Source organism: Lytechinus pictus, chromosome 1, assembly GCF_037042905.1.
Source record: "Lytechinus pictus isolate F3 Inbred chromosome 1, Lp3.0, whole genome shotgun sequence".
NCBI lineage: Eukaryota > Metazoa > Echinodermata > Echinoidea > Temnopleuroida > Toxopneustidae > Lytechinus > Lytechinus pictus.
In genome coordinates this window covers 40,948,792-40,974,750 of record NC_087245.1, presented here as the reverse complement: position 1 = coordinate 40,974,750, position 25,959 = coordinate 40,948,792, and the positions used below count along the sequence as shown (strand labels likewise).

The 25,959-nt window shown below is 36.5% G+C and overlaps 1 protein-coding gene across 1 annotated transcript in view; it reads left to right on the top strand.

Annotated features, from left to right (window-relative positions):
- Positions 1–401: 401 nt before the first annotated feature.
- LOC129263028 (protein smoothened-like) overlaps positions 402–25,959 on the top strand; it is a 30,642-nt gene continuing 5,084 nt past the window's right edge. Inside the window, exons 1-11 of the mRNA XM_064103057.1 lie at positions 402–639; positions 4,487–5,010; positions 7,259–7,468; positions 13,419–13,591; positions 14,107–14,326; positions 15,099–15,222; positions 16,818–16,910; positions 18,712–18,820; positions 19,844–20,038; positions 24,832–24,983; positions 25,334–25,486. Coding sequence (XP_063959127.1) covers positions 4,534–5,010; positions 7,259–7,468; positions 13,419–13,591; positions 14,107–14,326; positions 15,099–15,222; positions 16,818–16,910; positions 18,712–18,820; positions 19,844–20,038; positions 24,832–24,983; positions 25,334–25,486 — 1,906 coding nt within the window. The 5' untranslated portion in view covers positions 402–639; positions 4,487–4,533. The remainder of the gene's footprint in view (positions 640–4,486; positions 5,011–7,258; positions 7,469–13,418; positions 13,592–14,106; positions 14,327–15,098; positions 15,223–16,817; positions 16,911–18,711; positions 18,821–19,843; positions 20,039–24,831; positions 24,984–25,333; positions 25,487–25,959) is intronic.

Sequence of the window (25,959 nt, the reverse complement as noted above, 5' to 3'; positions counted from 1 at the left end):
CATTCCAGAAAGACTTGCCTTAAGAACTATTCAAATATTCATTATGCGTTTAATTTTTAACTGAAATACTTTTGAGGATCTGAATTAAGTATTCATTAAACAAAAATTCATTTCATTATATCAGTTATACTAGTAAAGTGCTTTGCTCAATTTGAACTGATTCGATCATGGGCCCCATTTAAAAGTTCCATCATGTCCATAGAAAAAAAAGATAAAATTATCTTGAGGTGAAACTGTCTGCTCGATCGCTCGCTTCGCGCTGTCTGGCACATTTTATCCCATATGCATATTATAATCCATGTTCTGCCCCTCATCAGCTCAATACATTATGGGGAAGTGAATATTTACTATAATACATTCTTTATTTTAAAAAAAATTGGCCCTCATCGCCATATGTCGTTACACTCCAGCGGAGACCGTACCAGTACACCAGCAGACTAGTCGACTCGAAAGAAAACCTTGAAACTCTTCACTCAAAGTTCCACATATGAAAGCTACACACGTACACATGCACTGTACACGAACTTTCGCCTCCGAAATTAAAACACGAGAATCTCTGCGAGTGTTTATCATGGTCCCATTCCGGGAAAGACGTTTATTTTGTATTTTCAGGCATCATGATTGACTGATGTTGGATAGGTAAGTGATAGATTACTCTAATTTTGGCCAGTTACAGATAAACCTGAGTTATTAAAGTTTACAAGAATTACTCCGATACATCTTTGAATGTGAGAGAGTAAGATGTGTGAGATGCAATCCGTATTGCATTGGAGTACGGTACGGTACTATATTTTTGGTAGGCACCTTTTCCATATATCTGTCTGCATTGAAACTACACGCAAATCCGAAATGTGTATGTGTGTGTGTGAGGCCCATTAACGTTGGTTTGCTGTTGTGGAGCTGAGCTGTTTGTTTGAAGAGAATGAGTTGCTGCACAGCCACAGGGATTCAATTTGGTAAAAATCCTGACTTTGGAAAAACCGACTTAGCAAATACCCTCTGTAGATTGAGTTCTTACTGTTTTTCCTTTTACAGACCAATGTCAACTGAATTAATATTCTTTTAAGTTAAAGTTAAGACATTAATTTGCATGTTTAATACTTGAACTTTGAAGCCTTCGAATTTGATCAGTTTTATATAAATCAAATGTTCTACATGAAGTTCCTCATTTCTGAATCTGAATTCAAGAATAAATTATCACCCTGCTAACTTCGTCAGAATTAAATGTCAGTCACGCATTGTTTTCTATTGAACAAAATATGGAATATTTGATTTTTTATTCCATTCAACTTTTTAAGAAATAGTCTTGACCACAAAGAAAAAACAGTATTTGTGACATTTGTTTACTCAAAGTTCCAACTTAAAAATCTATGCATAGATTATTAAAACTAGGGAAAGCTTCATTCAGGCTAGACAGCTGGCAGCCGTCTGTATCGAGGAGTTTTTTAACATTTTTTATATTTTCTTAATTTCTCCTCATACACAGACGGCTCGCTATCGTGCAGCCACCATTAGGGGACTTGCAATTCAAAATCCCCCCGTCGGGGCTCTTCAATTTTTGTCTTTAATGAATCAAACATTTGAAAATTAACGCGACCGAAATGCAAATTAATATTCCCTCTTGGCATTAATTGCCAAAAAACGGGGAAAATCAAGTTAAAAGGAACAAAAACAGTGACTTACCTCGGCTGTCGCACAACTTCACTGCCCTGTTTTATCCGAACTTAATACACATAAACATATGGCCATTGAGTCCCCTGTACCGATCGCGCTAGAACTTCGGTTTCTGTATTTGGTGAGTGAAGCCAACGGAGTTCAGCTGAACAACCAACATAACAGAGACCAAAGCTTTTGGTCTACATTCAGGCCTATTATAAATTAGAAGTTTCATTACTAATTTGTAAGGTTATCATTGTGTCTGTGTTAATTTGTGTTGTTTATTAAGTTTAAAGGGATGGTCCGGGCTGAAAATATGTAAAATCTATTAAAAATCACAGAGCAATATGCTGAAAATGTCATCAAAATCGGATGAACAAATAACGAAGTTATTGAATTTTAAAGTTTATTACTATTTTGTGGAAACAGTTATATGCACATTGTCCTGAATATTCATTTGGTGGGCTGATGATGTCACATCCCCACTTTCCTTTTTCTTATGTTATTACATGAAATTGTTTCATTTTTCATACATGTGTAAATAATGTGTCTCCATTATGATGAAATAAGTTGCGGCAATAAATAACTAATATTGTCAATCCAATTGTTTTAGTTCTTGGTTGTAAAATTTTGAATAAACCTAATTTCATATAATAAAATACAAAAGAACAAGTTGGGATATGACATCATCAGCCCACCTAATGAATATTCATGAAGACATGCCTAGAACTGTTGCACCAGAATAATGCAAATCTTTAAAATTCTTTAACTTTGTTATTTGTTTTTATATCCGATTTTGATCAAATTTTCAGCATTTTGCTCTGTGAATTTTACTCTATTTATTGAGATATATAGGGTTAATATCTTCAGACTGGACCATCCCTTTAATGGCAGCCATAAAAAAATGTCTTCGTTTCCCATTCAATAGACCATTCTTTAAATGAAATCTTGAATTTGAAAACTACATGAATTTATTGATCACCTCTTCTCTGATTCTCTCTCTCTCTCTCTTACCACATCTGTGTTATCTTTTGTTTTCCGCTTTAATAACATAACAACAAGGTTGAAGCTGAAATAAGAAATCAAACATATATGTAAACAAATTGTTGCTTGCCATTATTTAGTACAATTAAAAGTTTGACTTGTGAGTGTGAAATACATGTATGTACTTTCTTGACCATATATGTACTGGTATTTTCATAATTGCATCCATCCATATTCTCTGTAGGGAGTTATTTTCCTTTTGATAAATTAATTTCAAGATCAATTTTAAAGAATGGAGCTCCAACAAGCTTGTAAAGGATGACAAGAGTAAAGCCTAATTGCACTGTTGGTTACTTGTATTGTATCAGATGTTCATAAAAACGTCCAGTTTCTTGGTAAAAGATGATTTTTTATGGAAAATTATGGTTCATATTTTACTAAATTAAACTGGAATTCTGGCATATATATAATATATATATATATATATGATATATATATACATGCATGATATATATATATATATATATATATATATATATATATATATATATAGGCCTACAATATTTTATGGAAACATGCATGGTATAAAGACGAGGTTGAACTGTAATTTTGTAATTTCTAACCAAATTTTGCAAAAGAAGTTAGGTCGGAAAACCCCCACTGAATTTAGAAAAGCACTTCTCCTTCAGCAATATACATGTACATGTAGGGGAGAGGTCCATTAAGGAATTTTATCATGTATTAGACAAAGCCTGACATCCTTACTAAAACAGAATATGAAATACATGAGGGTGACGGGTGATTTTGCCCTCATGACAGCCGAAATCGCCCCTAAAATTCCCCCCAAAATGCACGTTTTGAGGCGACCATTCTTTTTAGAGCCGCCCCAAGGTCTGTTCCAAACAATATTGCATATTATTTTGAAAATAAATATTCTTACTGGTAGAAGAATAATATTTCCTTTTACTGCACAATTACTTTTTACCCATAAGAAGCAGCCTTTCAAATGAACGAAATACATTTGCAATTGCCCCAATGTGGAAAAGAAAAATAGCCCCTAGAATTTAGAAATAAGAATTATTTCCTACCCTGTACTTAAAGAAAGACAACATTGCTTCTCAGCAGATCAAAACCAAGGCAGGTTGTCAGATCAGATCCATCAACCTCAGTGAAGAACAGTATCTTTCCCAGATCTAGGTAAGGTGCCTTCCCACAGGGAAGATGTCTTCATCTTCCCTGTGGGAAGCCACCTTACCTAGATCTGGGAAAGATACTGTAGGGCCCTCAAAGAAGGGAGTTTGTGTATACTTGAACATGTTTGTCGTAGCCTACAAAATCATTTTCCGTGACTTTCAATCAAGTAATTTGAAGTAATAACCTGAAACAATATTCAAACTTGGAAATACAGGATTTTTAAGGTGGTGAATAAAACGATCTGGAATTTAAAATTGTTTCCAAAGGAAAATGATGTGCGGTCCTACATGTAGTTTGTGCATAGAAAACAAGGGCCCTGTCTTACAAAGAGTTGCAATTGATCCGATCAATCACAACTATGGACAGCCAGCAACGTCAACATCTATCATGCACGTTTGTTTAAAATATATTCTAGCTATAATGTGTATTCGTGCATTCATTGTTTTCTTGAAAATGCACCGCACTTCTCTTTGTTTACAAAGGACATTGTGCAAATTTCCTGTAGAAAAAATTATGACACTGATGGATTTCCATAAGAGTTACGATTGATTGGATCAATCGTAACTCTTTGCAAGACAGGGCCCAGATGTCATAATCAATGATCCGTGGAAGGCCTTTTAAATTTATTAAAAATTTTCACATTTTACCTCAGGTACTGTAGAAAAGGGCAACTATACAAAGCGGATCATCGCAGGTGCAATGGATGGATCACCGGGTTCAAAGATAAATTTGTGGTCAGGTTTTGTTCTGCTCCTCCTGAGCCATGTGGTCCATGCCCAGCTGTCTGTCAACTTCTCAATCACCACAAGCAGCGACTGCACCCGTTCCGCTGCCTGCACGCCCCTCCCTGCCAACATGACACAGTGCCTCGGGACAGAGATCTCCCACACCCTCATCTCCCTGTCCCTTGCCAACGACTCCACGACCATCCAGGAGGTCAACGAAAGGCTCGTCATGTGGAAGGGTCTTCGGAACGTCCCAAAGTGCTGGGAGGTCGTCCAGCCACTGCTCTGCGCCGTCTACATGCCAAAGTGCGAGGACGGGCGGGTGGAGCTGCCCAGCTTTGACATGTGCACCGTCGTCCAGTCCCCTTGTAGGATTGTGGAACTTGAAAGAGGCTGGCCGCACTTCCTGCAGTGCAACGAAGAGCACATGCCCAGAGAATGTAGTGAGCCGGTGAGTTTTCTACTCCGTAGTTATGCCACTGTTCAGACTATAAGTTTGAATTGACTTTTTCAACATATTTTTGGGCCATGAAAGACACCTTTTTTCATGTAGGAAAAGGGTCATTCTAGATGATCAGCCTAAGTGGCATCCCTGACTAAAGGTACATGTACATGTACAGTGCCTGTGTCTCCAGGTTGTGTGATGACGTGCTACCTTTATGGTCACCAATCGACTTTCTTACAACCTACAATGGTGGCACAGCAAGTAAAAAAAACAGCTGTTAATTACATATTTCTATATGAACCATACCTTCTATACTTTCTATACACCTTTTATACTACACATACATGTAGCTCATACAAACATTTAAATGGCTGTTTTGTACTTGATGTACAGCCACAGTGGGGGAGGTGTAACTGCACCATTAGACTAAACAATTAAATCTGATCAATGAAGAGTGGTGAAACTCCACTTGGAGTCCCTTATAAATTAAAGTCTTTTTTTAATTCAAAGAAACTGAATTAAATTCAGATGTTTCCTCCTTCCCTTTTCAAGAGTTTGTTGTATTACATATAGATCTCAAAGATTTATTGGAGTTGAGTTGCATGGGTGTAAAGAAGTACAAGTGACCAATGCATAATAGATAAATACATAACTTTCCTAGGTTAGTGGTTGGGTAAAATGCTACCTGAATAATTTTCCGAGATATCTGTAATCTGTCTTTTATGTATTCCTTGATGGCTTCTTATCAATATGATTCAAGTAGCTATCTATATTTTAATATTTTAATAATAATCAACTTCCTCCGTCCTTTAATAATATGTTTAGGTTTTAATAAAAGGTCTGTTCATTCCTGCCCTACCCGCACATCAGGAAACCTCCATCTCACCAACCCCAATTTATTATTAAATAATTCAATTCGACATTATTATGGTCCTGATATTTTGAACAATTTTCCAGACAGTAGTCATATTCAACAATATACTCATTGAAAGCTACTATTATAACTTCATAGAATCATATGCACCCCCTCTTCAAGATAATATTCCAACTGCCCTGTTCTGCACAGCATTGCACCCACTACATGTAGATCAATGGAGAAGGGCATTTATGTACCATTTTACAAGGCCGCCATCATTTTCAAGCATAATCGGTCATGATGATGGTCTCCTGGATTCTTTTAAACAACATTGTACATGTATGATATTTTCTTTTAAAAGTGAATAATGCATTTTGTTAATATTTATTTTTCATTGCTTAAATTATGACTATTGTGTTATTGTTTTGTAGTACCTACATGTATGTGTTATGTTCCCGGGGGACACTTCCATTGATGAGTGGATAACACGCGCGACCAAAGAAACACGTAAAAGGGTCTCTTTTTTAAGATAGGGCACATTACGTACGTAACGTAGTAAGGGTGTCAAAAACGCTTAAATAATGTAAAAAGGGTATCTATTTCGCTAGGAAAGCTATGTTTTTGGTCTAATTGCAAGGGTATTTATAATGATTATAATACTTTACATGTATAAAGGATACATGTACTTTTTGCACCAACACTGCATGTTTAGGGTCCTACAGGAGATGGGCCGGGCTGTACGTACTACCCAGCTTCTCTGATGTAATTGCAACCCTAATGTCCATACACATTCTAGAAAAAAGATTGCTGCTAATGCTGGGGCTGTTCAACTATTATCGATGTACTTGTTTAGGGTGTCAAAGTAAGAGAATACTTGTTAAGAATACAAATTTTTTTGCAATACTTGTTCAGGGTAGGACTTCACACGTCAATACTTGTTAAAGTGTGCATTTTCAGAACATGGAAAATACTTGTTTAGGGTGCTTTTCGGAACCCCACGTTCACGCATGGTATCCACTCGCCAATGGAAGTCGCCCCCCTCCCCCCCCCCCCCCCCGATTTTATGTTGCATATTCATCATGAATGCAGAAATGAAATAAAATCATAATAATAATAATAATACAGGTATATTTACCCAGGGAAGCCGCTTCAGTTCCGAAAACTGTTCTCCCAGCGGGCCCTGCTATTATTATTACCCCGGCTTTAGCTGGGCTGCCTAGGCGCTCAAAGCATTCAAGGAATTTCTTCCTACCGGGTACCCATTCATCTCACCTGGGTTGAGTGCAGCACAGTGTGGATAAATTTCTTGCTGAAGGAAATTACGCCATGGCTGGGATTCGAACCCACGACCCTCTGTTTCATAGATAATGTATTTTATGCCACTCATATTTCCCTTAGAACACCTACAAGGCAGTGACGTTCAACTTAACAGGTGGGTGCGAGCCGCCTCTGGTGGAGACTGACAATGCGAAGAGCTGGTATGAGAACGTAGAGGGGTGCGGTATCCAATGCAAGAACCCCCTCTTCACCGATGAGGATCATCACAAAGTTCACATCTTTATCGCAGTGTTTGCTGGCATGTGTGTTGTGTGCACCCTGTTCACACTGGTAAGTAACTTCACAACTGACAACAAAAGTGTGAAAGGGGAAGCTCACCCTGGCGATATGATGGTTTTGGTAAAAGCAGAACAATCCGTGTTTGACATTAGTCACAAAATCAAAACTTAAAGGGGAATGAAACCTATGGAACAAGTGGGCTTGTGTGGAAAGAGAAAAATCAAAGAATAATATCAAATAAAGTTTGAGAAAGATCAGACAAATAATGAGAAAGTTACTAGTATGAGCATTTGAATATTGTGATCACTAATGCTATGGAGATCCTCCCATTGGCAATGCGACAAATATGTGTGATGTCACATGTGAAAAACTTTCCCTGTGATGGACTATAAAATACCCCCCAAATGTCTCTTTTTGCTCTTTCTTATGGTGATGCAAACTCTTTATCCATAAATGTATTCTTTGAAAATCTGTATTTCATGCCCTCCTATAGAAAGAATATATAATGATATACTGAGAGATGTGAAAAAGAGGCAGTTTTAGTGAAATATACAAAAGTAATGGGAAAGTTGTTCACATGTGCTATCACACATCTTTGTCGCATTGCCAATGCTCATAACTTTCTTATTATTTATTCAATTTTTCTCAAATTTTCATTTGATCTGTTTCTTTGATTTTTCTGTTTTCACACAAGCTACATGTATCTCGTTCGAAAGGTTTCATTTTCCTTTAAAGATTTTTAACCTAGGCTATATCGGTAGAATTCTATTACCCCTTCCCCAATATTTTTTTTCTCTTGAGAATGGTTCTTCTTTTATTCAAACTAACATAAGGGTGAAATTTCCCTTTAACACGTTATATTATTTGCCAATAATCATGGGTTAATGATAAAAATAGTGTGAATAAAATGTGTAAGTTGCTTTGGAAAGAAGAAGCTTATGGTTGCAGTTGTAAAGGCAGATTTTAGTGATAAAAACTTGTGATAAAAGTTTCATTACTTTTTATTTGTGATTTTATTTTATTTTCAAATCATAAATTTTTTAGCCTGGGGTACAAACTCCTTTAATGGTGATGACGATTATGGTGATGATGATGATTATGATAATGATGACGACGACGATGATGATGATGATGACAATGATGCACATTATTTTGGTGATGGTGATGGAGCTTTGATTGATTTGATGATTGCAGTGTACATAAAAGGAGTACAAAATAGTTTGAAATGTAAGAGTGTCAGTGTCCAAAATAGATCATTATGTAGCTCTTATCACCTTTGTGTACTTTGCTCTTTATTTTCCAAACACATGCTTATTATGTTTTACCTCAAAAAGAAACATGAGTTATATGCATACTATGCCCTGCTATGTAAATTCAATAAACTCAAAAGAAAGTCCCTGTAATGCTTTTATTATTTTGTTTTTATTTAATAAATTTCCTTCCAACATGTAGTGATGGCTTTAGGCCTATAGCTTTGTCTCATTCTGGACATTAGAGAGAACTTGATTTACACCCATCATGGGAAACTGCATATATTTTCATTTTTGTTCAGGCCCCAAGTTGGTTAATTCACTTAATTGAGACATTTTTATTCAAATATCAGGGAGCCGTTTTATAAAGCTGGTGGGTCTTTACGCGCTAAACCATCGCCAATGAACATTTTGGTGCACACCATTTACCACAGGAGAGGATCACCAGTCATTCTTAAAGTAGCTCTTAACTTACAAACAGCTTTATGAAACACCCACCTGATCTTATTTTGCATCTTCCACACAGTAACTGAGTTGTGATTAACTTTTAAAAACTAAATCTGACAATTAGATCAACCTTTGAAGAAAATAATTATTCTTAGGTTTTCCAAATTTTCATACAAGCTGTGATAAAAAAAATCATTAAATTTGATACATTTATATTGACCAAATGCAATTAAAATGCACAGTTTGTTACCACAACAAGGGGGCTAGACTAGTTGTTTGCCATTAAAGTAGCAAGATTTATTTGTTGTAGAAGTTTACTGAATACTTGTGTAGGGTAAGTGGTCCTTTGAAAGGCTGGTATTCATTTGTTTGCTTCATGTACACACTTGGTATAAAGTGGATGTTTGCTTAATTAAGCTGTATAAAGGCTGGGGGTTTGTAGATCTATGTATCAGACTGAAGAAGGAGATGTTAAGTATCCCGATTGATTGAGACTCTGTCATTACAAGAGGGTCTTCCTTGCCCCCTTAAAACTTAAAATATCTCATGCAAGCATAACAGCCGATCCCCACATAATACATGGCTCTTGGCAATCTCGTGCCAAGTCAAGGCAACAGTGGTTTCTTTCAAACATTTTTATGTCACATCGGTAGAATTACCACCTTCCCCCTAAAAAAAAAACAGTGATAATGAAATATCATTTTATGAGAATTCAGTTTTGTATTTGTGTGTGGGTGTGCTTGTGTGTGTTTGGCAATCTCAGATCTTCGTGTATAGTTACATTTAGTAACAGAAAAATTGAATGAAATGAAATTTATACAAAGTTTTGATTTCAAACTTTATTATGACTCTTGAAAATTCTTTTTTTTTAATCAATGAAATAATGAAATAAAATTCATTTTTAACCTCATATGCCAAAATTGAACCTTGAAGGTCCATCCTCCACAGTTCCCTTTTAGATACTCCTGAATAAAAATGTTTACATGTCATGTTTGCACCATCTGTATTATTTTCTTTAAGTTTTTGTATATATTTGAAGAGTCATGCACCTTCCTTTTGGTAGTTCAATAGAAACGAGTTGATCATTAATGTAGTTTCATTTTCTGATTTGGACAAAATTGTTATATGGCAGACACTCATATACAGTGTCAATTATCTACAACTTAAAACGTTTTAATTTGATAATAAATTATATGTAAGCAATTCATTGAAAGATCTGATTATGTTGACATATAATGTGGCCTCCTCTCCTGAATGATTAACTGTATACGCTTATTTCTGTAAAATCTCAAGTAGTTAATGCCAGAGAGCAAAGCTGATTTCTCCATGTATCATTAGCGTGTGTTGGTGTATTCGGTGACCACAGTACAGTTTCCATGAATCAGATGCACTGGCAAAAAGAAAGAATAGAAGTTAGGAGAATAGAAAACTGTTGCTGTCAGGGGCTTAGGCTTTCAATGAATAGCCCTGGTCTGAAAAGCGTATCCATACTACTATGGGGATTATCCAGGCAGGCTTTTGATCTATAGTAGTCTTTGGTTGCAAGCTTTCTTCTGTTTCAGAGTATAAGCTCGAATTGGTTTATTTAAAAAAAAAAAAAATTTGCCCTGGACATTGTGATTGCTCCCTCATTGAAAGTGACTGATTTTCATGAAAACAATTTGAGTCATACTCATCAGGTTGCTTGCTTTGGTGACTATTGTTTGAAAAAAAAAATCAATTTGCTTTCAGTTTGTGTACTAGACTATTAAAAAAAAACACACTTTCATTTTCAAGCTTATTTTCTGTTCCAAGTTCCTTTAATATTTGTTTATTTGTCAATATGTTGTGGTATCATCTCTAAAATGTTAAACAAGGCCATTATGGATATTGAGGAAGTTTGTCATACGGATCAAGGTTTTAAAGGACAAGTTCACCCCAGAAAAATGTTGATATGAATAAGTAGAGAAAAATCAAACTAGCATAACGCTGTCGCTGAAAATTTCATCAAAATCGGATGTAAAATAAGAAAGTTATGGCATTTTAAAGTTTTGATTAAATTTTTCACAAAACAGTGATATGCACAACTCAGTGACATGCAAATGAGTCAGTCGATGATGTCCATCACTCACTATTTCTTTGTTTTTTATTGTTTGAATTATTATAATATTTCATCTTTTACAACTTAGACTGAACCATGTAATATTAAGCAATGCTAATTCCACGTGTTCAGGGAGGAATTAATCGTTGTTTCACTTGACAATGAGGAGAAAATTAGAATATTTCATATAATCATATAATAAAGTACAAAAGAAATAGTGAGTGGATGACGTCATCAGTCTCCTCATTTGCATACCAACCAAGATGTGCGTATAACTGTTTTGTGAAATTAAGCGAAACATTAAAATGTCATAACTTTCTTATTTTACATCCAATTTTGATGAAATTTTCAGTGTTATGCTTGTTGGATTTTTCTCTTTTTATTAAAATCAACTTTTTGTTGGGGTGGCCTTGTCCTTTAATATGAAAGACACATAGACGTATAATATGTAACATTTATTTTAGTTTTAGTTTTCAATTTATTCATGTCCTCTCCCATTTATGAATATGGGTTTATCCAATTTTTAATTTATATATCAGTCTATATGATAGGTGAGATTTGTCTTGCCCTCCTGGCCATACTGAAAAGTCTCTTGGTCTAAAGAAACCACTATTCCTCGTCCAGTTACATGAAATGTATTTAATTTTTACGTTTTTTTTATTATTTTTTTTGCTTCATTGTCTGTATTAGTGACATCACTGCAAATCACAACTTTTTCAAATCATGGTCTACAAATCCTGGAGTCAATAAGGCGATTCCATACATGTCGTACGGGACATTTTGTCAACAATTTCTAGTCTCTTAGCTGATTGCTTGAGCAATGAAAAATTATTTTTGGTCAATAATAAGGTTATAGTGGGTAGTCATGTGAAAAACTGACTACCAACAAAAATATTTGATTATGGCTGAATTAAGGGCGAAAATGTTGTGTGTCGTACGGGACTAAAAAATGTCCCGTACGACACGCAACATTTTCACCTCTAATTCACCCATGGACAGTATATTTTTGTTGGTTGTCATTTTTTCATATGTCTACCCAGTAGTACTCTATAATTACCACAAAACAAATAGAAGTTCTTCGTTTGTTTGGACAATAGGTTGAAAAATGTTGCGAAGATAGCTGATTTTTCTAGCATGGAATCGTCCAATATTTAATGTAGAATATACAAATGCAGGCAAACCTGTAAAGGCCTTCCAAGGGAAATGGAATTTTAATTGGCCATTGGAGACAGGTAGCCTGTATAGACAGGTTCTAGCATCGAGTACCGAAGTGATGACATCAGTTGCCATGGTGCAGACCTGCCAACCAGTACGTTTTAGCCGTATTTAGTTTGTTTTTGCAACCAAAATAGGGCAGTACGTTTTTTCTTTGAAAAATACGTTTTTTGTAAAAAAAAAAAAAAAAAATCGTAATTTATTGAGAAACATAATCTCTATATGTCTCTATTTCATAAAACGTACACAAATATGGTTAATAGATCAATGTAATTTCAGGTAACTTTTTTTTTCAATCATTTTGTTAAAACCAGTGTGAAGATATACACATGTTTTAATGGTTTTTTTAAAATCTGCAATAGCAGTGTGCATTTTAGCCTGCATGCAGCTTGAGCGCCGCGATGAGCGAGTGCGCCAAGCATTTTATTATGAAATACACTTTTTTGGGGAAAAATAAATTTTTTTAAATCACAGAATACAGTTTTTCATTCCTAGAGGTTGGCAGGTCTGCATGGTGTCAAGGCAGCCCGGTTCTAAACAAAATAATGAACCCGGGGGCCGTTTCATAAAGCTGTTCGTAAGTTAGGAGCGACCTTAAGAACGACTGGTGATCCTCTCTTAACCTTCGCCAATTTATTATACCATTTACCACAAGAAAGGATCACCAGTCTTTCTTAGAGTCGCTCTTATCTTACTACATGTACGAACAGCTTATGAAACGGCGCCTTAGCTGTTATGACTCTCAGAATGATGGTAACAACCAGGGTCAAAACACATCACCGTTTTTGCAAAAACAAATGTGTATAGACGATCGTGCAGCTGCGACTCAGTTTAGAACCAGCCGGTTCGTTGTCATGACATCATGAAATCACACTTCGGTACTCTATAATGTAATTTCTTTCATATGTGAGGTAAAAGACTGGTTTTTACCATAGACATGTCCCCACCAGGACAGTTGTTAATGAGTTTATCTCTCTCTCTCTCTCTCTCTCTGATTCTTTTGTGGCAGTGCACTTTCATTGCAGATTGGAAGAATTCCAGCAAGTATCCAGCGGTGATCCTGTTTTACATGAATGGATGTTTCTTCCTCGGTAGCATTGGATTCCTAGCCCAGTTCTCAGACGGCGCCAGGGACGATATCGTATGCCGTCATGATGGCACCATGAGATTGGCTGAACCAAGGTCAGTAGTCTGTTTTTTGGTTCAATGACATTTGCTCCGGCGACAATTGCTCCGATGGAAACGTTAAGCCAAACATAAAATATAACCTCAAATCAAATAAAGCCTAATCCTAATCTTTTCATTATTCTGAATCAAAAACTCGATTACAATCCTAACTCTCACCCTATGCCCTATGAGATACATAGACAGGAGCAAATGTCTCAGGAGTGAATGTTGTGTCACGGTATTTATATTGTATTAGATTTGATTTGATTTTAAATGATTCGTTTTCATTTATTTTTCACGCTTGTTGGTGCAGTCCTTGAAGTAGGACTGCACCAACAGTGGTGCTAAATTCAACACCTGTAGTGTTACATCTACACTGCTCTTTGTTTTCATTTAGTTTTCACACCTGTTGGTGCAGCTCTACATTTAGGCTGGTTGGTGTTGAATAGTATTACATCTAACCAATTTTTTGTGCAGTTTATGTGTGCTTATAATGGCCTTATTTTTTATTTTCTTCTCATTCATTCCAGTGAGGGGGAAAACCTGTCCTGCGTTATTGTATTCATCATCGTCTACTACTTCATCTTGGCTGGTGTGTTCTGGTTTGTCATGCTCGCCTATTCCTGGCACCTCTCCTTCCGAGCCTTGGGCACACCCAAGGATCCTTTGCACGGTAAAACGGCCTACTTCCACCTGATATCGTGGACCATGCCGTTTGTCTTGGTGGTCATCATACTAGCAATCAATCAGGTAACGGGAGATACTCATTCTTTTTATTTCTGACATGAAATTAAACTTCTTCTTTTCCATCTTCGTCTTCTCCTCCTTCCACTTCTTCTTTGTCTTTATCTTCCCCTTCTCCTCCTCCGTCCTCTCTTCCTTCTCCTCCTCCTCTTTCTCCTTCTTCTTCTCTTCCTCTTCCTCTTTCTCATTCTCCTCTTCTTTTACTTCTCCTTCTCCTTCTTCTCCTCCTCCTCCTTCTTCGCTGCATCCTTCTTCTTCTCCTCCTGCTTCTCCTCTTATTAGACTTACCCCCCCCTCCTTCTTCTTATACTTTTCCTTTTGTGTGTGAAATAGGAAATGGCATTAAATATTGAGGAGAAATGATAAAAAAACAAAAATAAACAGCTGCAAACGAATAGCATACCCATGCAATATTTTATCAGTTTAATTTGTAAGTGGTTTATAGTTCAAAATAAAAGGCAGTAGGTGGAAGTAAGACACTGAACACAATTTCTTTCCCTTTCAAGGGAATGGATTAAGGTTAACTCTTCTTGAAACACTATCTCTCAAAGTACAAAATGTCTACTTGTAAGAATTGAGATAATTGAAGTTTGATCACATTGAATTAAATAGCAACAATATTCATCCAAATAACATTGATCAAAATAATAATTAAATATTGATCATGTTGCAGTTAACAAAAATTATATTTATCCAAATAATGCTGATCAAAATAATACTGATCAAGGGAAAGTAGGTTATTTCATATCCGTTATTTTACCTTGTTTTTCTGTTCTAGGTGGATGGCGATTCTGTTGCAGGTATATGTTTTGTTGGTTACCAGAATCACTATTACAGAGCTGGATTTGTGCTATCACCCATAGGGCTGTGCTTGGTGTTTGGAGGTTTCTATCTTGTACAGGGTAAGATAGTGTTGCAATGAATGTGCCCATACTAGTGTACCATTAATATTATAATTTGTATCCAGCAAGGGGGTGGGGAGATTATGCGGGAATGCGGTAGAATTTGCCCCCGAAATGCCCCAAGATCCCTGGAAATTCCCATATGGACCAATGTGAAATGTCACACAATGTATAAAAATCGGCTGGTGAGCCTCATTTCCAGAACTTTTGAATAATCAATTAATAATCAATTCAGCAGCTGAGTTGAATTTTCATATTGCTCACAAAAAAATGAGATAACCTGCACCATTTATACTCAAATATGTACCTTTGAAGTCCAAGCAAAAAACTGTCTTGCAAATGCAATTAGGGGATTTTTCATGCTCACAAGCAATGAGATAAACTGCATCATTTGTGCTCAAATACATGTATCATACCTTTGTGAAGTTCAAACTAGAAAACTGTCTCTTGCATATGCAATCAGAGGACTTTTGATGCTCTTTAACCTATTGACTTTGTACTCTAAATTGTTGAGCTTTGATTTTGAGAAGTTTGAGAAAGTAAATATTTGCCAGTCAAATTGCAGGATTTCAGTAACTTGTGATTTATGATTAATTGCAGACTTTATGAAACTGGAACCTGGTGGCAACAATGGCATACTTGGATTAAATCTTAATGCATGTTGCATAAATTAATTGATTACATCCTAATCATGAACATTTCTAAGATCATCCATTTTATCGCTGCCACAACCAACACCACTACAGACCTTTCATCCATTCTGGATTTGGAGGAAAGAATATGCTATTTTGACCATTTTGAGGTCTTAAAATACATGTATGGTTCCCCTATTTTTCTTGAAACTTTACTGCAGAATCCCATGGGAAATGCTGGCTCCTCCCTATTTTTTTAATTAGAGAAAAATCATCTTATATTCCAAGTTATCGGTCGGGAGTTCTGCCACTATCATCATCTTTGCAAAACTTGAATATTATTATTATTATCTTGATCATCACCATCAACATGTTCATCAGACCCCTTGTTTCCATCATGGTCATCTTCATCATCAACATCATCATCATCATCACCACCATCATCTTCATCATCATCATCACTATCATCATCACCATCATCTTCATCATCACCACCATCATCTTCATCATCAGCATCATCATCACTATCATCATCACCATCATCTTCATCATCACCACCATCATCTTCATCATCATCATCACTATCATCATCACCATCATCTTCATCATCACCACCATCATCTTCATCATCATCATCATCACTATCATCATCATCTTCATCATCACCACCATCATCTTCATCATCATCACCATCATCGTCTTCATCACCACCACTTACACCAATCCCATCATCATTCAAAGTTCATCTATTCCGTCATCATTATCTTCCTCACTTTAAGATCACTATTCTACTTTACATTTTAACAATGATGGAGATGATGACAAGGTATAGGTTCCATATCCACTTTAATTTAAATCAAGTGCTCAAGTTACGCTGGTGTAAATATGGAACAGACAAACATTGCATAAATCTTTTGGCAAATATCATGTGTTTTATGTAATATATATATTTTATTGCCACAGGTTTGATAACATTATGCACATTAGACAAAGAGAATCCTGGTTTATTGAGTGATAAAGCATCAACCAAAATCAAAGGAACTATAGCCAGAATAGGTAAGATTTGTCTTAATTAGGCCTGAACAATATTGCATTTAATTTTCTTAATCTTTGATATATCATTCCATATGTTCAATGTTTACATAGATCTTCCATGTTTCCCAAGTTCAGCTCCAGTCAAATTTCAAGAAATGTCCTGACTTGACAATTACATGATTTTTGTCTCACCTGCATAGCAGAGTGAAGCTATAGGCGCCGCTTTTCCGACGGCGACGGTGGTGGCGTCAACATCAAATTTTAACTGAAGGTTAAGTTTTTGAAATGACAGCATAACTTAGAAAGTATATGGACCTAGTTCATGAAACCTGGACATTAGGTATATCAGGTATTACTAAACATCCTGCCTGAGTTTCAGGTCACATGACTATGGTCAAAGGTCATTTAGGGTCAATGAACTTAGACCATATTGGGGGAGTCAATATCGAAATCTCATGTAAGGTTAAGTTATTGAAATGTCATCATAACTTAGAAAGTATATGGACCCAGTTCATGAAACGTGGCCATAAGGGTATTAAATATTTCTGAACATCCTGCCTGAGTTTCAAGTCACATGGCCAAGGTCAAAGGTCATTTAGGGTCAATGAACTTTGGCCAAGTTGGGAGTATTTGTTGAATTACCATCAAAACTTTGAAAGTTTGTGGATCTGATTCATAAACATTGGACATACGAGTAATCAAGTATCACTGAACATCCTTGAATTACCATCATAACTTTGAAAGTTTATGGATATTGTTTATGAACTGTGGACATAGGGGTAATCAAGTATTACAAGTTTTAGGTCACATGATGAAGGTCAAATGTCACTTAGGGTCAATGAACGTAGTATTGTATCATTATATGAATAGTGTGTTTTTTGTGAATAATTATTATATAGTAGTTTTCAAAGTCAGCACAGCTGGTGTATTGAATCGCGTAATGCAGGTGAGACTGCCAAAGACGCTCCACTTGTTTTTTTTTTTACTTCTTTTCCCTTTCTATTCCAGCTGAAGTGGAGCAACGATTATGTGCTTGTTTTATGGCTTTCCTTTACTGTATTATACCCACCAGGCAGTTAAAACATATCAAAACTCAATATTCATGTTGAGATAATTTGCAAAAATCAATTTCACTGTTGAATTTTCAGTGTTGAGATATTCCTTTATCATCGCGATATTACGTAGCTGTAATCTTAGACCATGTTCTTATTATATCTTTAGAAACTAGTTTACTGGAACCCGGTTCAGGAAACCAGTGTGGAAGATCACTTCGCTAGCCTTCCCACCTGATCACCCGATAATGGTTTTCAATTATATCTTTGATCTTGTGAACCTGTCTAAATATGTGTGAATAAAACCACTTCACGTAAAGCGGTCTTGTTGCTATGGGAACGCTTTCCGTGTTGTCACACATGTTGTGCGCGAACTTTGAAATCGCAGCATAAAAACTATACACACTCAAAATGTGCGAAGATCGCTTCCTGAGGAAAGGTTGTGTCCTGATCACTTGCACTAAAACCAGTTTAACGATGCAAAGCCATCTCCGGAACTGGTTTGGAAGATCGCTTCCGAGACCACTTTGGGCTTCTCATTACATATTAAACTAGTTGCCACTAAATTAGTTTTCAGTAAACTAGTTTTAGGACAGTAATCAGAACGGACTCTTAATCTGAAGAATATTCTTAAGACATTCTTGCTGTGGCTTCACGATATGAGGATACTATCAAAACATCATGAGAATGAGATTAAAACTTCGCGATGAATAGATGATATTAGGTCCTTTTAAGGGTGTGTGACTATTTCTCTTTTCCATTTTTTCTAGGTGTCTTTGCATGTTTGGCATTTGGTTTTGTGTTTATCACATTTGCCTGCCATCTCTACGAGTTCACCAACCAAGCTCAGTGGGAGAAGGGCTTTCAAGACTACTTGGTGTAAGAATGTTAACCTATTTACTATCATAGAGATAGATAGATAGATAGATAGATAGATAGATAGATAGATAGATAGATAGATAGATAGATAGATAGATAGATAGATAGATAGATAGATAGATAGATAGATAGATAGATAGATAGATAGATAGATAGATAGATAGATAGATAGATAGATAGATAGATAGATAGATAGATAGATAGATAGATAGATAGATAGAAAGAAGGAAAGAAAGATAGATAGATAGATAGAAAGATAGAAAGATAGAAAGACAGACAGATAGATAGATAGACAGACAGATAGAGGTAGGTAGGCATAGGAGGGAGGGAGGGGCTTCAACTTTGAATTAGTTGAAAATCAAATGGTTTAGTCTATTTTTTCGTAGTTGCATGGTAGCAGCAGTGGGATTTGAACCCACAAGATCAAAATGACTGGAGGAAATCAAATATATACATGTTTAACCTCATGCAACTTTGATTTGATATGCTATCATTATCAATTTTATTTTTGATGATGATAATAGGCAACATAAACAGTTGTGCTCAAAAGTTAGTGAACTCCACCACAAAATGCACTTCTTCATGCTGAGTGTTGAATGTAGACAACAACACTACAATGTCCGGCGAGCCCAGATAAACAAACTTCATTGAAAGTAATATCTTATCACCAGACTTCACAATCAACTATCTAAAAGATGGCAGAACTTGGAACACTTAACTTTGTTCGTATTCTGGTGGGGTTCATAAACTTTTGAGTATTACTGTATAATACATTGGCAAGCACTGCATACTATTTATCTGGCTTTTGCACAGCTACCCTGAACGTTCAGGGTAGCTAGGCAATTCCTTTACAGTGTACCCATTTCCTATACCTCGGTGAAGAGTGTCAACTGTAGATTAACGCCTTTCCAGAGGACGCAGGTGCTGAGGTGGGATTTGAACCCCAGACCTTGTGGTACAATGTCGGGAGAATTATCCACATAGCCACGATCTTTAAAACTTGCATAACGTTTCTTTCTTCAGGTGTGAAGCAAACGTCACCTTAGAGCGCCAGCTTGTGGACAACGTAGACACGTTGCCTACCTGCGCCCTGAAGACCAGACCCAACCTGACCATTGTCATGGTTCATCTCTTCTCAATGTTTGGGGCCGGCATCGCCATGAGTATGTGGGTCTGGACCCCCGCCACCCTGGCTATATGGAAGCGGATGTGGAGAAAGTGAGTCCTAAGATTATGCAAATTATTCGAAGTACTAAGATTATGCAAATTATGAGAAGTACTAAGATTATGCAAATTATGAAAAGTACTAAGATTATGCAAATTATGAGAAGTACTAAGATTATGCAAATTATGAGAAGTACTAAGATTATGCAAATTATGAAAAGTACTAAGATTATGCAAATTATGAGAAGTACTAAGATCATGCAAATTATGAGAAGTACTTCTCAATAATATGCTACTACATGTATGACACTTTCATGAATTTTAATCTCTAAACTCGGTTCATATTGCCAAAGGGGAAACTGTTCGTGTATTAATACGGGACAATATGTGCCGATGTGGTACACTAGAATGTTGTGCAAGAATTTTGAAAGTGTTCTTTGGCAGAGATTTGAAATGGAGTAGAGCCTGGTCCTGTCCCCATGATCCAGGTACCTTGTGTGTGTGTCAGGGAGGATCCTCTTTCGTGACACGACCCGTTGCACATGGATATCAAATTATGGAACAAGCAGAAAATTATTTCATATGAAATTTATATTTAAAATTCTGTTCATGTATCAGAAAAGTGCTCAATACCTTTGGGTTGGAGCATGTAGATCATTAAACGTACTTTGAAAGCTGTGCTACCCGAGGTTTCATGTGTAGAAGCGATCATCAGGCGGTCTGATGTCCAAGTGACTTTCTTTTCATGTGGCGCGCTATGGTCCGTTTTCCACGGTCGAATGGTTCTGAGTGTCTGCATTTTGTGATTACCGGTAGCTCCAATCTTTTGTTGAGGGTGTGTTTGTTTATGAAAATAAGTATTTCTCCTCAAGGGAAAGGTTACAGATTCTGCTCTTACGTTTCACTTCGTCTGTGTTTTTTACTACTTCCCATTTGAGTTCATATTCAGTGTTTTTACTTTTTAGTTTTCAGATGAACTTTAAATTAAAATGTCTGTTTCATTTTTGAATCTCTCATGGTTGAAGGATTTCTTATGATTGGCATATCTATCTTTACACGTCCCACCAGTTGATCCGTAAAATTCTTTGCGGCGTAGTCGTGACGTCACAGAAGCTTTGTCCACTATCGCTTTCAGGAGGCAGTTGGCCTAGAGTGGGCATACATACATATGTACACTTCACCTGTTGGCCAGAATACCGAAAGAATTTTCCACCACTCTTCTAGCATGGCTAAGCCAGTAATTGAAGATAACCTGGGATCAGTGTATAGATAGTTTCATGAGCCATATAAGTTTCAACGCGAATGTTTTGTCTCCTATGAAATGATAAGGCACAGGGTTGTCTTCGTTCGGAGCCGAGTCAAGATGAGGCAAGGGAGCCCTCTTTGACAGCATTGTGCGAGTAGAATGTTCCATGGTTCCCTAATCTGATGTACTCCCTTCTACCCCAATATAGATGTACACAAAATTATATTCTGCATCCGCTGCAGCCATTGGCACTGTCCTGTGGAAACCTTTGTAGTTGTAGAAGAAAGATCCTTCATCAGGTGGCCTCTTGATCAAGATGTGTTTTCTATCAACTGTTCCAATACCATTATGGTAGTCCCACCTTGTGCAATACTTCTTGACCACCTCCCTCCAATCGTCAGCTGTCTTTGGACATGTGAGCACTTCATCCTTGTCGGCCAAACAATAGCAGAGCAAACTTACAAGCATAGTTGTTGTGCTCCGAGAATCTATAAGTTATTGTTATCATTATTTATTTAGCATTACAAAGAGTATAGAGTGTGGCCATTACAAAGTATGAGATAATTTTAAAAAGCTTCCTCGCTGCAGTCCTGAAGTTTCCTTGAAGAAAAAAAAAAGAAATTTAAAATTCCGGAACCGCCAAGTCATTCCTGCCAACTCCAGGTAAGGCAAGGAGGGGTGCTCTTACATATAATATACATTTAATATACATACATATTATATACAAACATATAACTCATTTAGAAAACAAACAAAATCTGCAAGTTGCAAACTCCACCTTTCAACCATCTCTTTTTTAACAGTTCAGGGGTTATCCTTAAATAATTTGTATAGCCCCTCTATGCATCTCCTTCATCAAGAGCCGATCAAAACTTCCGGACTCATGGACGTCTAGCTAACCATTCCCACATCCATACTGATCTCTCTGTACCATTTCTTTGTCCATGTTGTCTTATCTCTGCTGCTCCTGTCATATAGAGACATTTCCTTCTGAGAATTCAACATCTTGCCAGCCCTTTTGGATAGGCATATCTGAATCTAAATCAGAAAATGATGATAGTTGATATGATTCTATTGAAGAATACTATTAGGGAAACATTTAAACCTCATTTATCCCTAATATTTAAATATGATCTCTGGCCGTATACAAGATTTCAAATTGATACGTGGGTTTCTGTATGGAGTAGCCATCATCCTATGAAATTGCTATATGAAATACAGGTCCTATATATTTTTTCTCTTGTATTATCATTGTTAACAATTGCAGCCCACTGTCACACTGGGAGCATCATAAAAAGTGCAACTTTCAAATTTTCAGGTGCAACTTAATTCATTAAGGCATCGTGGCCCTCGTATAGATGGACAAAATGTTTCTGATAATGTCAAGTGTTCAACCACATTAAATTCATTTAAAGCCAAGTTAAAAAGCGTGTATATAAGTGAATATTCTAAGTAATTTTTTTCTGCCTAATCCTACACTTACCACGACTGTCCCCCTCCCCTTTGTATGTATGATGGTGATTGCTGATGCTGTGTGTATATTTTTCATTTGATTTTCATATGTATTTTACCTTGTTTTATTGGGAGCTACAACTCACAAGTTCTTATGAACTTTTCAGTAGTTTCCGTTTTTCTATTATACATGCATTTTTCATTCTTGTACATATTGTATATTGTTTTTTATATTGGTGAGAAAATGAATAAATTGAACTAAAAAAAGATAAAAATAAAACTTTGCATCTTACATGGCTCTTCCAGCCTTACTGTGAAGGTGAAAGGTAAAACATTGCATATTTACGATGCTCCCATTGTGACATTTTATAGGTGCGAAGTTGAACCTCAAATCAAACAATTCTGCATCCCGCAAGATATAATTCAAACAGCCCTTGATTTTTTTTATAAAGAGTTTAATTAATTCAATTCAATTTTATTCACATCACTTTAAAAACACATCCAAAATAGTTGAATGATCAAGTTTACAAATCAATACAGATTACACAATACATCATACATTAAACTTAATATTTAAAGAGAAATATTGAAAGATGAAGTGTGGAGGATGTGGGGTATAACAAATGGCCATTGGCCTATCAAGGTTAATCCCCAAATTTACCCCACTTCAAAACTTGATAACATATTTACAAACATAAAGCTAACATAATAATAATAATAAATAATATGGCTTGTAAAGCGCCAAATCCACTCTGTAGAGTGGTCAAGGCGCAAAAAGAGCTAAGAGTTGAATAAAGAGTTTTTAGAAGATTTTTAAAATTCAGAGGTGCATTTTTTAATGTCTCCAGGAAGGCTATTCCACAAAGTGGGGCATGCTTAAGCAAATGGAATACAATAACGTACACATAACAAATCTAAGCACATATTAAAATACAATAATAATTCTGTATAACTGGAGGGCTTAAATGATGTTGCTGAAGTCCATCATCATGCATCTTCCAGTTATGATTACGGGCCTGAGATGTAAGTGACCAGATATTTAAAACTTTCTATTAATTCATATAGGCCCTATAAACTACAATTCAACAGCGCACACATGGCAAGTTTGAAATACACTTTATTGTATCACAAATATTGCCACAATCACAACTTTTTTCTATTAAAGGGGAATCCAGCCTTGGCCATAAAATGTTGTGTTGGGAAGGAGAAAAATCAATTAAACAGAATGGTGAAAGTTTGAAAGAAATCGGACAAGCAATAAGAAAGTTATAGCTGCTTTAAAATTGAGATCATTAATAGTATGTAGATTTCAAATTGGCAACTGGGTATTATGACAAGAGGCAAGGACAACTTTCCCATAGGCCATGTACTTTATTATCAGGGATTTGTGGTTTTCTCCTAAGTACCCATTCCCCTGGGGCAGTAATCTAATTATAACCCAGGTAGTATATTGTTTTATGTCCTCATGAAAGAAAAATGTAATTTGAAATAAAACTTTTGGGAAAAATGACATTTTAGCCATAATATGTATTGGAGTACATGGAAGAGTAGTCCTTGCCTTACATCACTATGACATCCCATGTGCGGCCAATTTGAAGTCTCCATGGGTATAGTGATTACCAATATTTACAACTTTTAAAAATTTATAACTTTCTTGTTGTTTGTCCAATATTGTTCAAACTTTCACCTATCAACTTGTCTGATTTTTCTTTTTCTTATAAAAACAAGTTTTTATTTGGGTTGGATTCCCCTTTAAGTTATTTTCTAGCATTACCCTGCTTTCAATGTTGGCCAGTTCTGAACCTAACATGCTTTTGCAACTCAACTTATTAAAATTTTATGGCCCTATTGAAGGATGATGGAGTAGATGATGCAAATATTGCATATAAATATAAGCTTGTTGTGAATATGGCATGAACTAGTCTGATCTATGGCGGTCATGGACGCACTTCGTGCCCTGCATTGTCACTAATTGCCATGATTCAAAAACTGCCAGTGCAGGAGCCAAACATCGTGCAAGTGTCATAGCAGGATATCTTTTGGCGTTAGCCAGGTCTTTCTGTCAATTTTTTTCTTATATGAAATAGAATTCTTGAATACATTATTTGAATTCATTGATCTTTGCTGACTTTCCTTGGTTAATTCTTAGGGTGACAAGACAACCAATTAATGAACCAATCAAGTTGAAGAAAAGCAAAATGATTGCCAAAGCCTTTGCCAAGAAGAGAGATAAGGGTAATGATGATGATGGAGACAGACTTTCACTCAGTTTTGAGTCGGCATCCCATGACGATGCAATAGGTGAGTCGACCACTGGTGATGGTGATGGTGGTGGTGGTGGTGATGATGATGTGATGTTGGTGATGATGATGATGATGATGATGATGGTGATGATGATGATGATGATGGTGATGATGATGGTGATGATGATGATGATGATGATGGTGATGGTGATGGTGATGAAAATGATGAAGATCATGATGATGGTGATAATATCACAATGATGACGATGCATTTGATGAGTCAAACGCTGATGATGGTGATGGTGAAGATGATGAAGGTGGTAATGAAAATGTTTTTCTTGGCCATGTTGTTGAGCATTGTTATGCCATGTCTGAAGGAGCCATGACCATTTTGCTTTCACTTTGCAGGTATGAAACTGGATTTGCCACCTTCTAGCGTGGTTGGTGATGACCCAACGTCATCATCCTCTTGGGGTAACAATGTTCCTGTACGTATGCTGGCCAGGAGGGGAGCAGCTTACCCACTCGCCACCCTTGGCAACTCACCTCGCGCAACTCCAGGTAAGCAATGTGACATTTATTTGTCCAGGGGAGGAAGCATCCATCCTTAACATCAGATCAGGAAAGTGTTCTATCATCATTTGTCATCCGATAAATTAGGAGATGAAAATCCGACGAGTCTTGTTTTATCCGACAGTTACCACAGTAACGGTGCTTCTCAGCCAATCAGAATCAAGGTAGGTTGTCGGGTCTGACAACTTGTTGGATGGAACATGTTGATGAAATTGGTTTTGAATGGCTGAGAGGCAACTGTTACTGTCGTAACTGTTGGATAAAAGAGACTTTGTCGGATGAATCATCTGACAAGTCCTTCCATGATGACTTCACTTGGTTTTAATTGGTTGAGAAGCACAGTTTAGTGGAAACAAGGCAACGAGTGATGGGAATGCTGGAAGCGCTCTTGGAAGCAATGTCCAAACCAGTTCGAAGCATACTGAGAAAGGGGTCTTCCTTAACTGTCAGATGATGAAAAC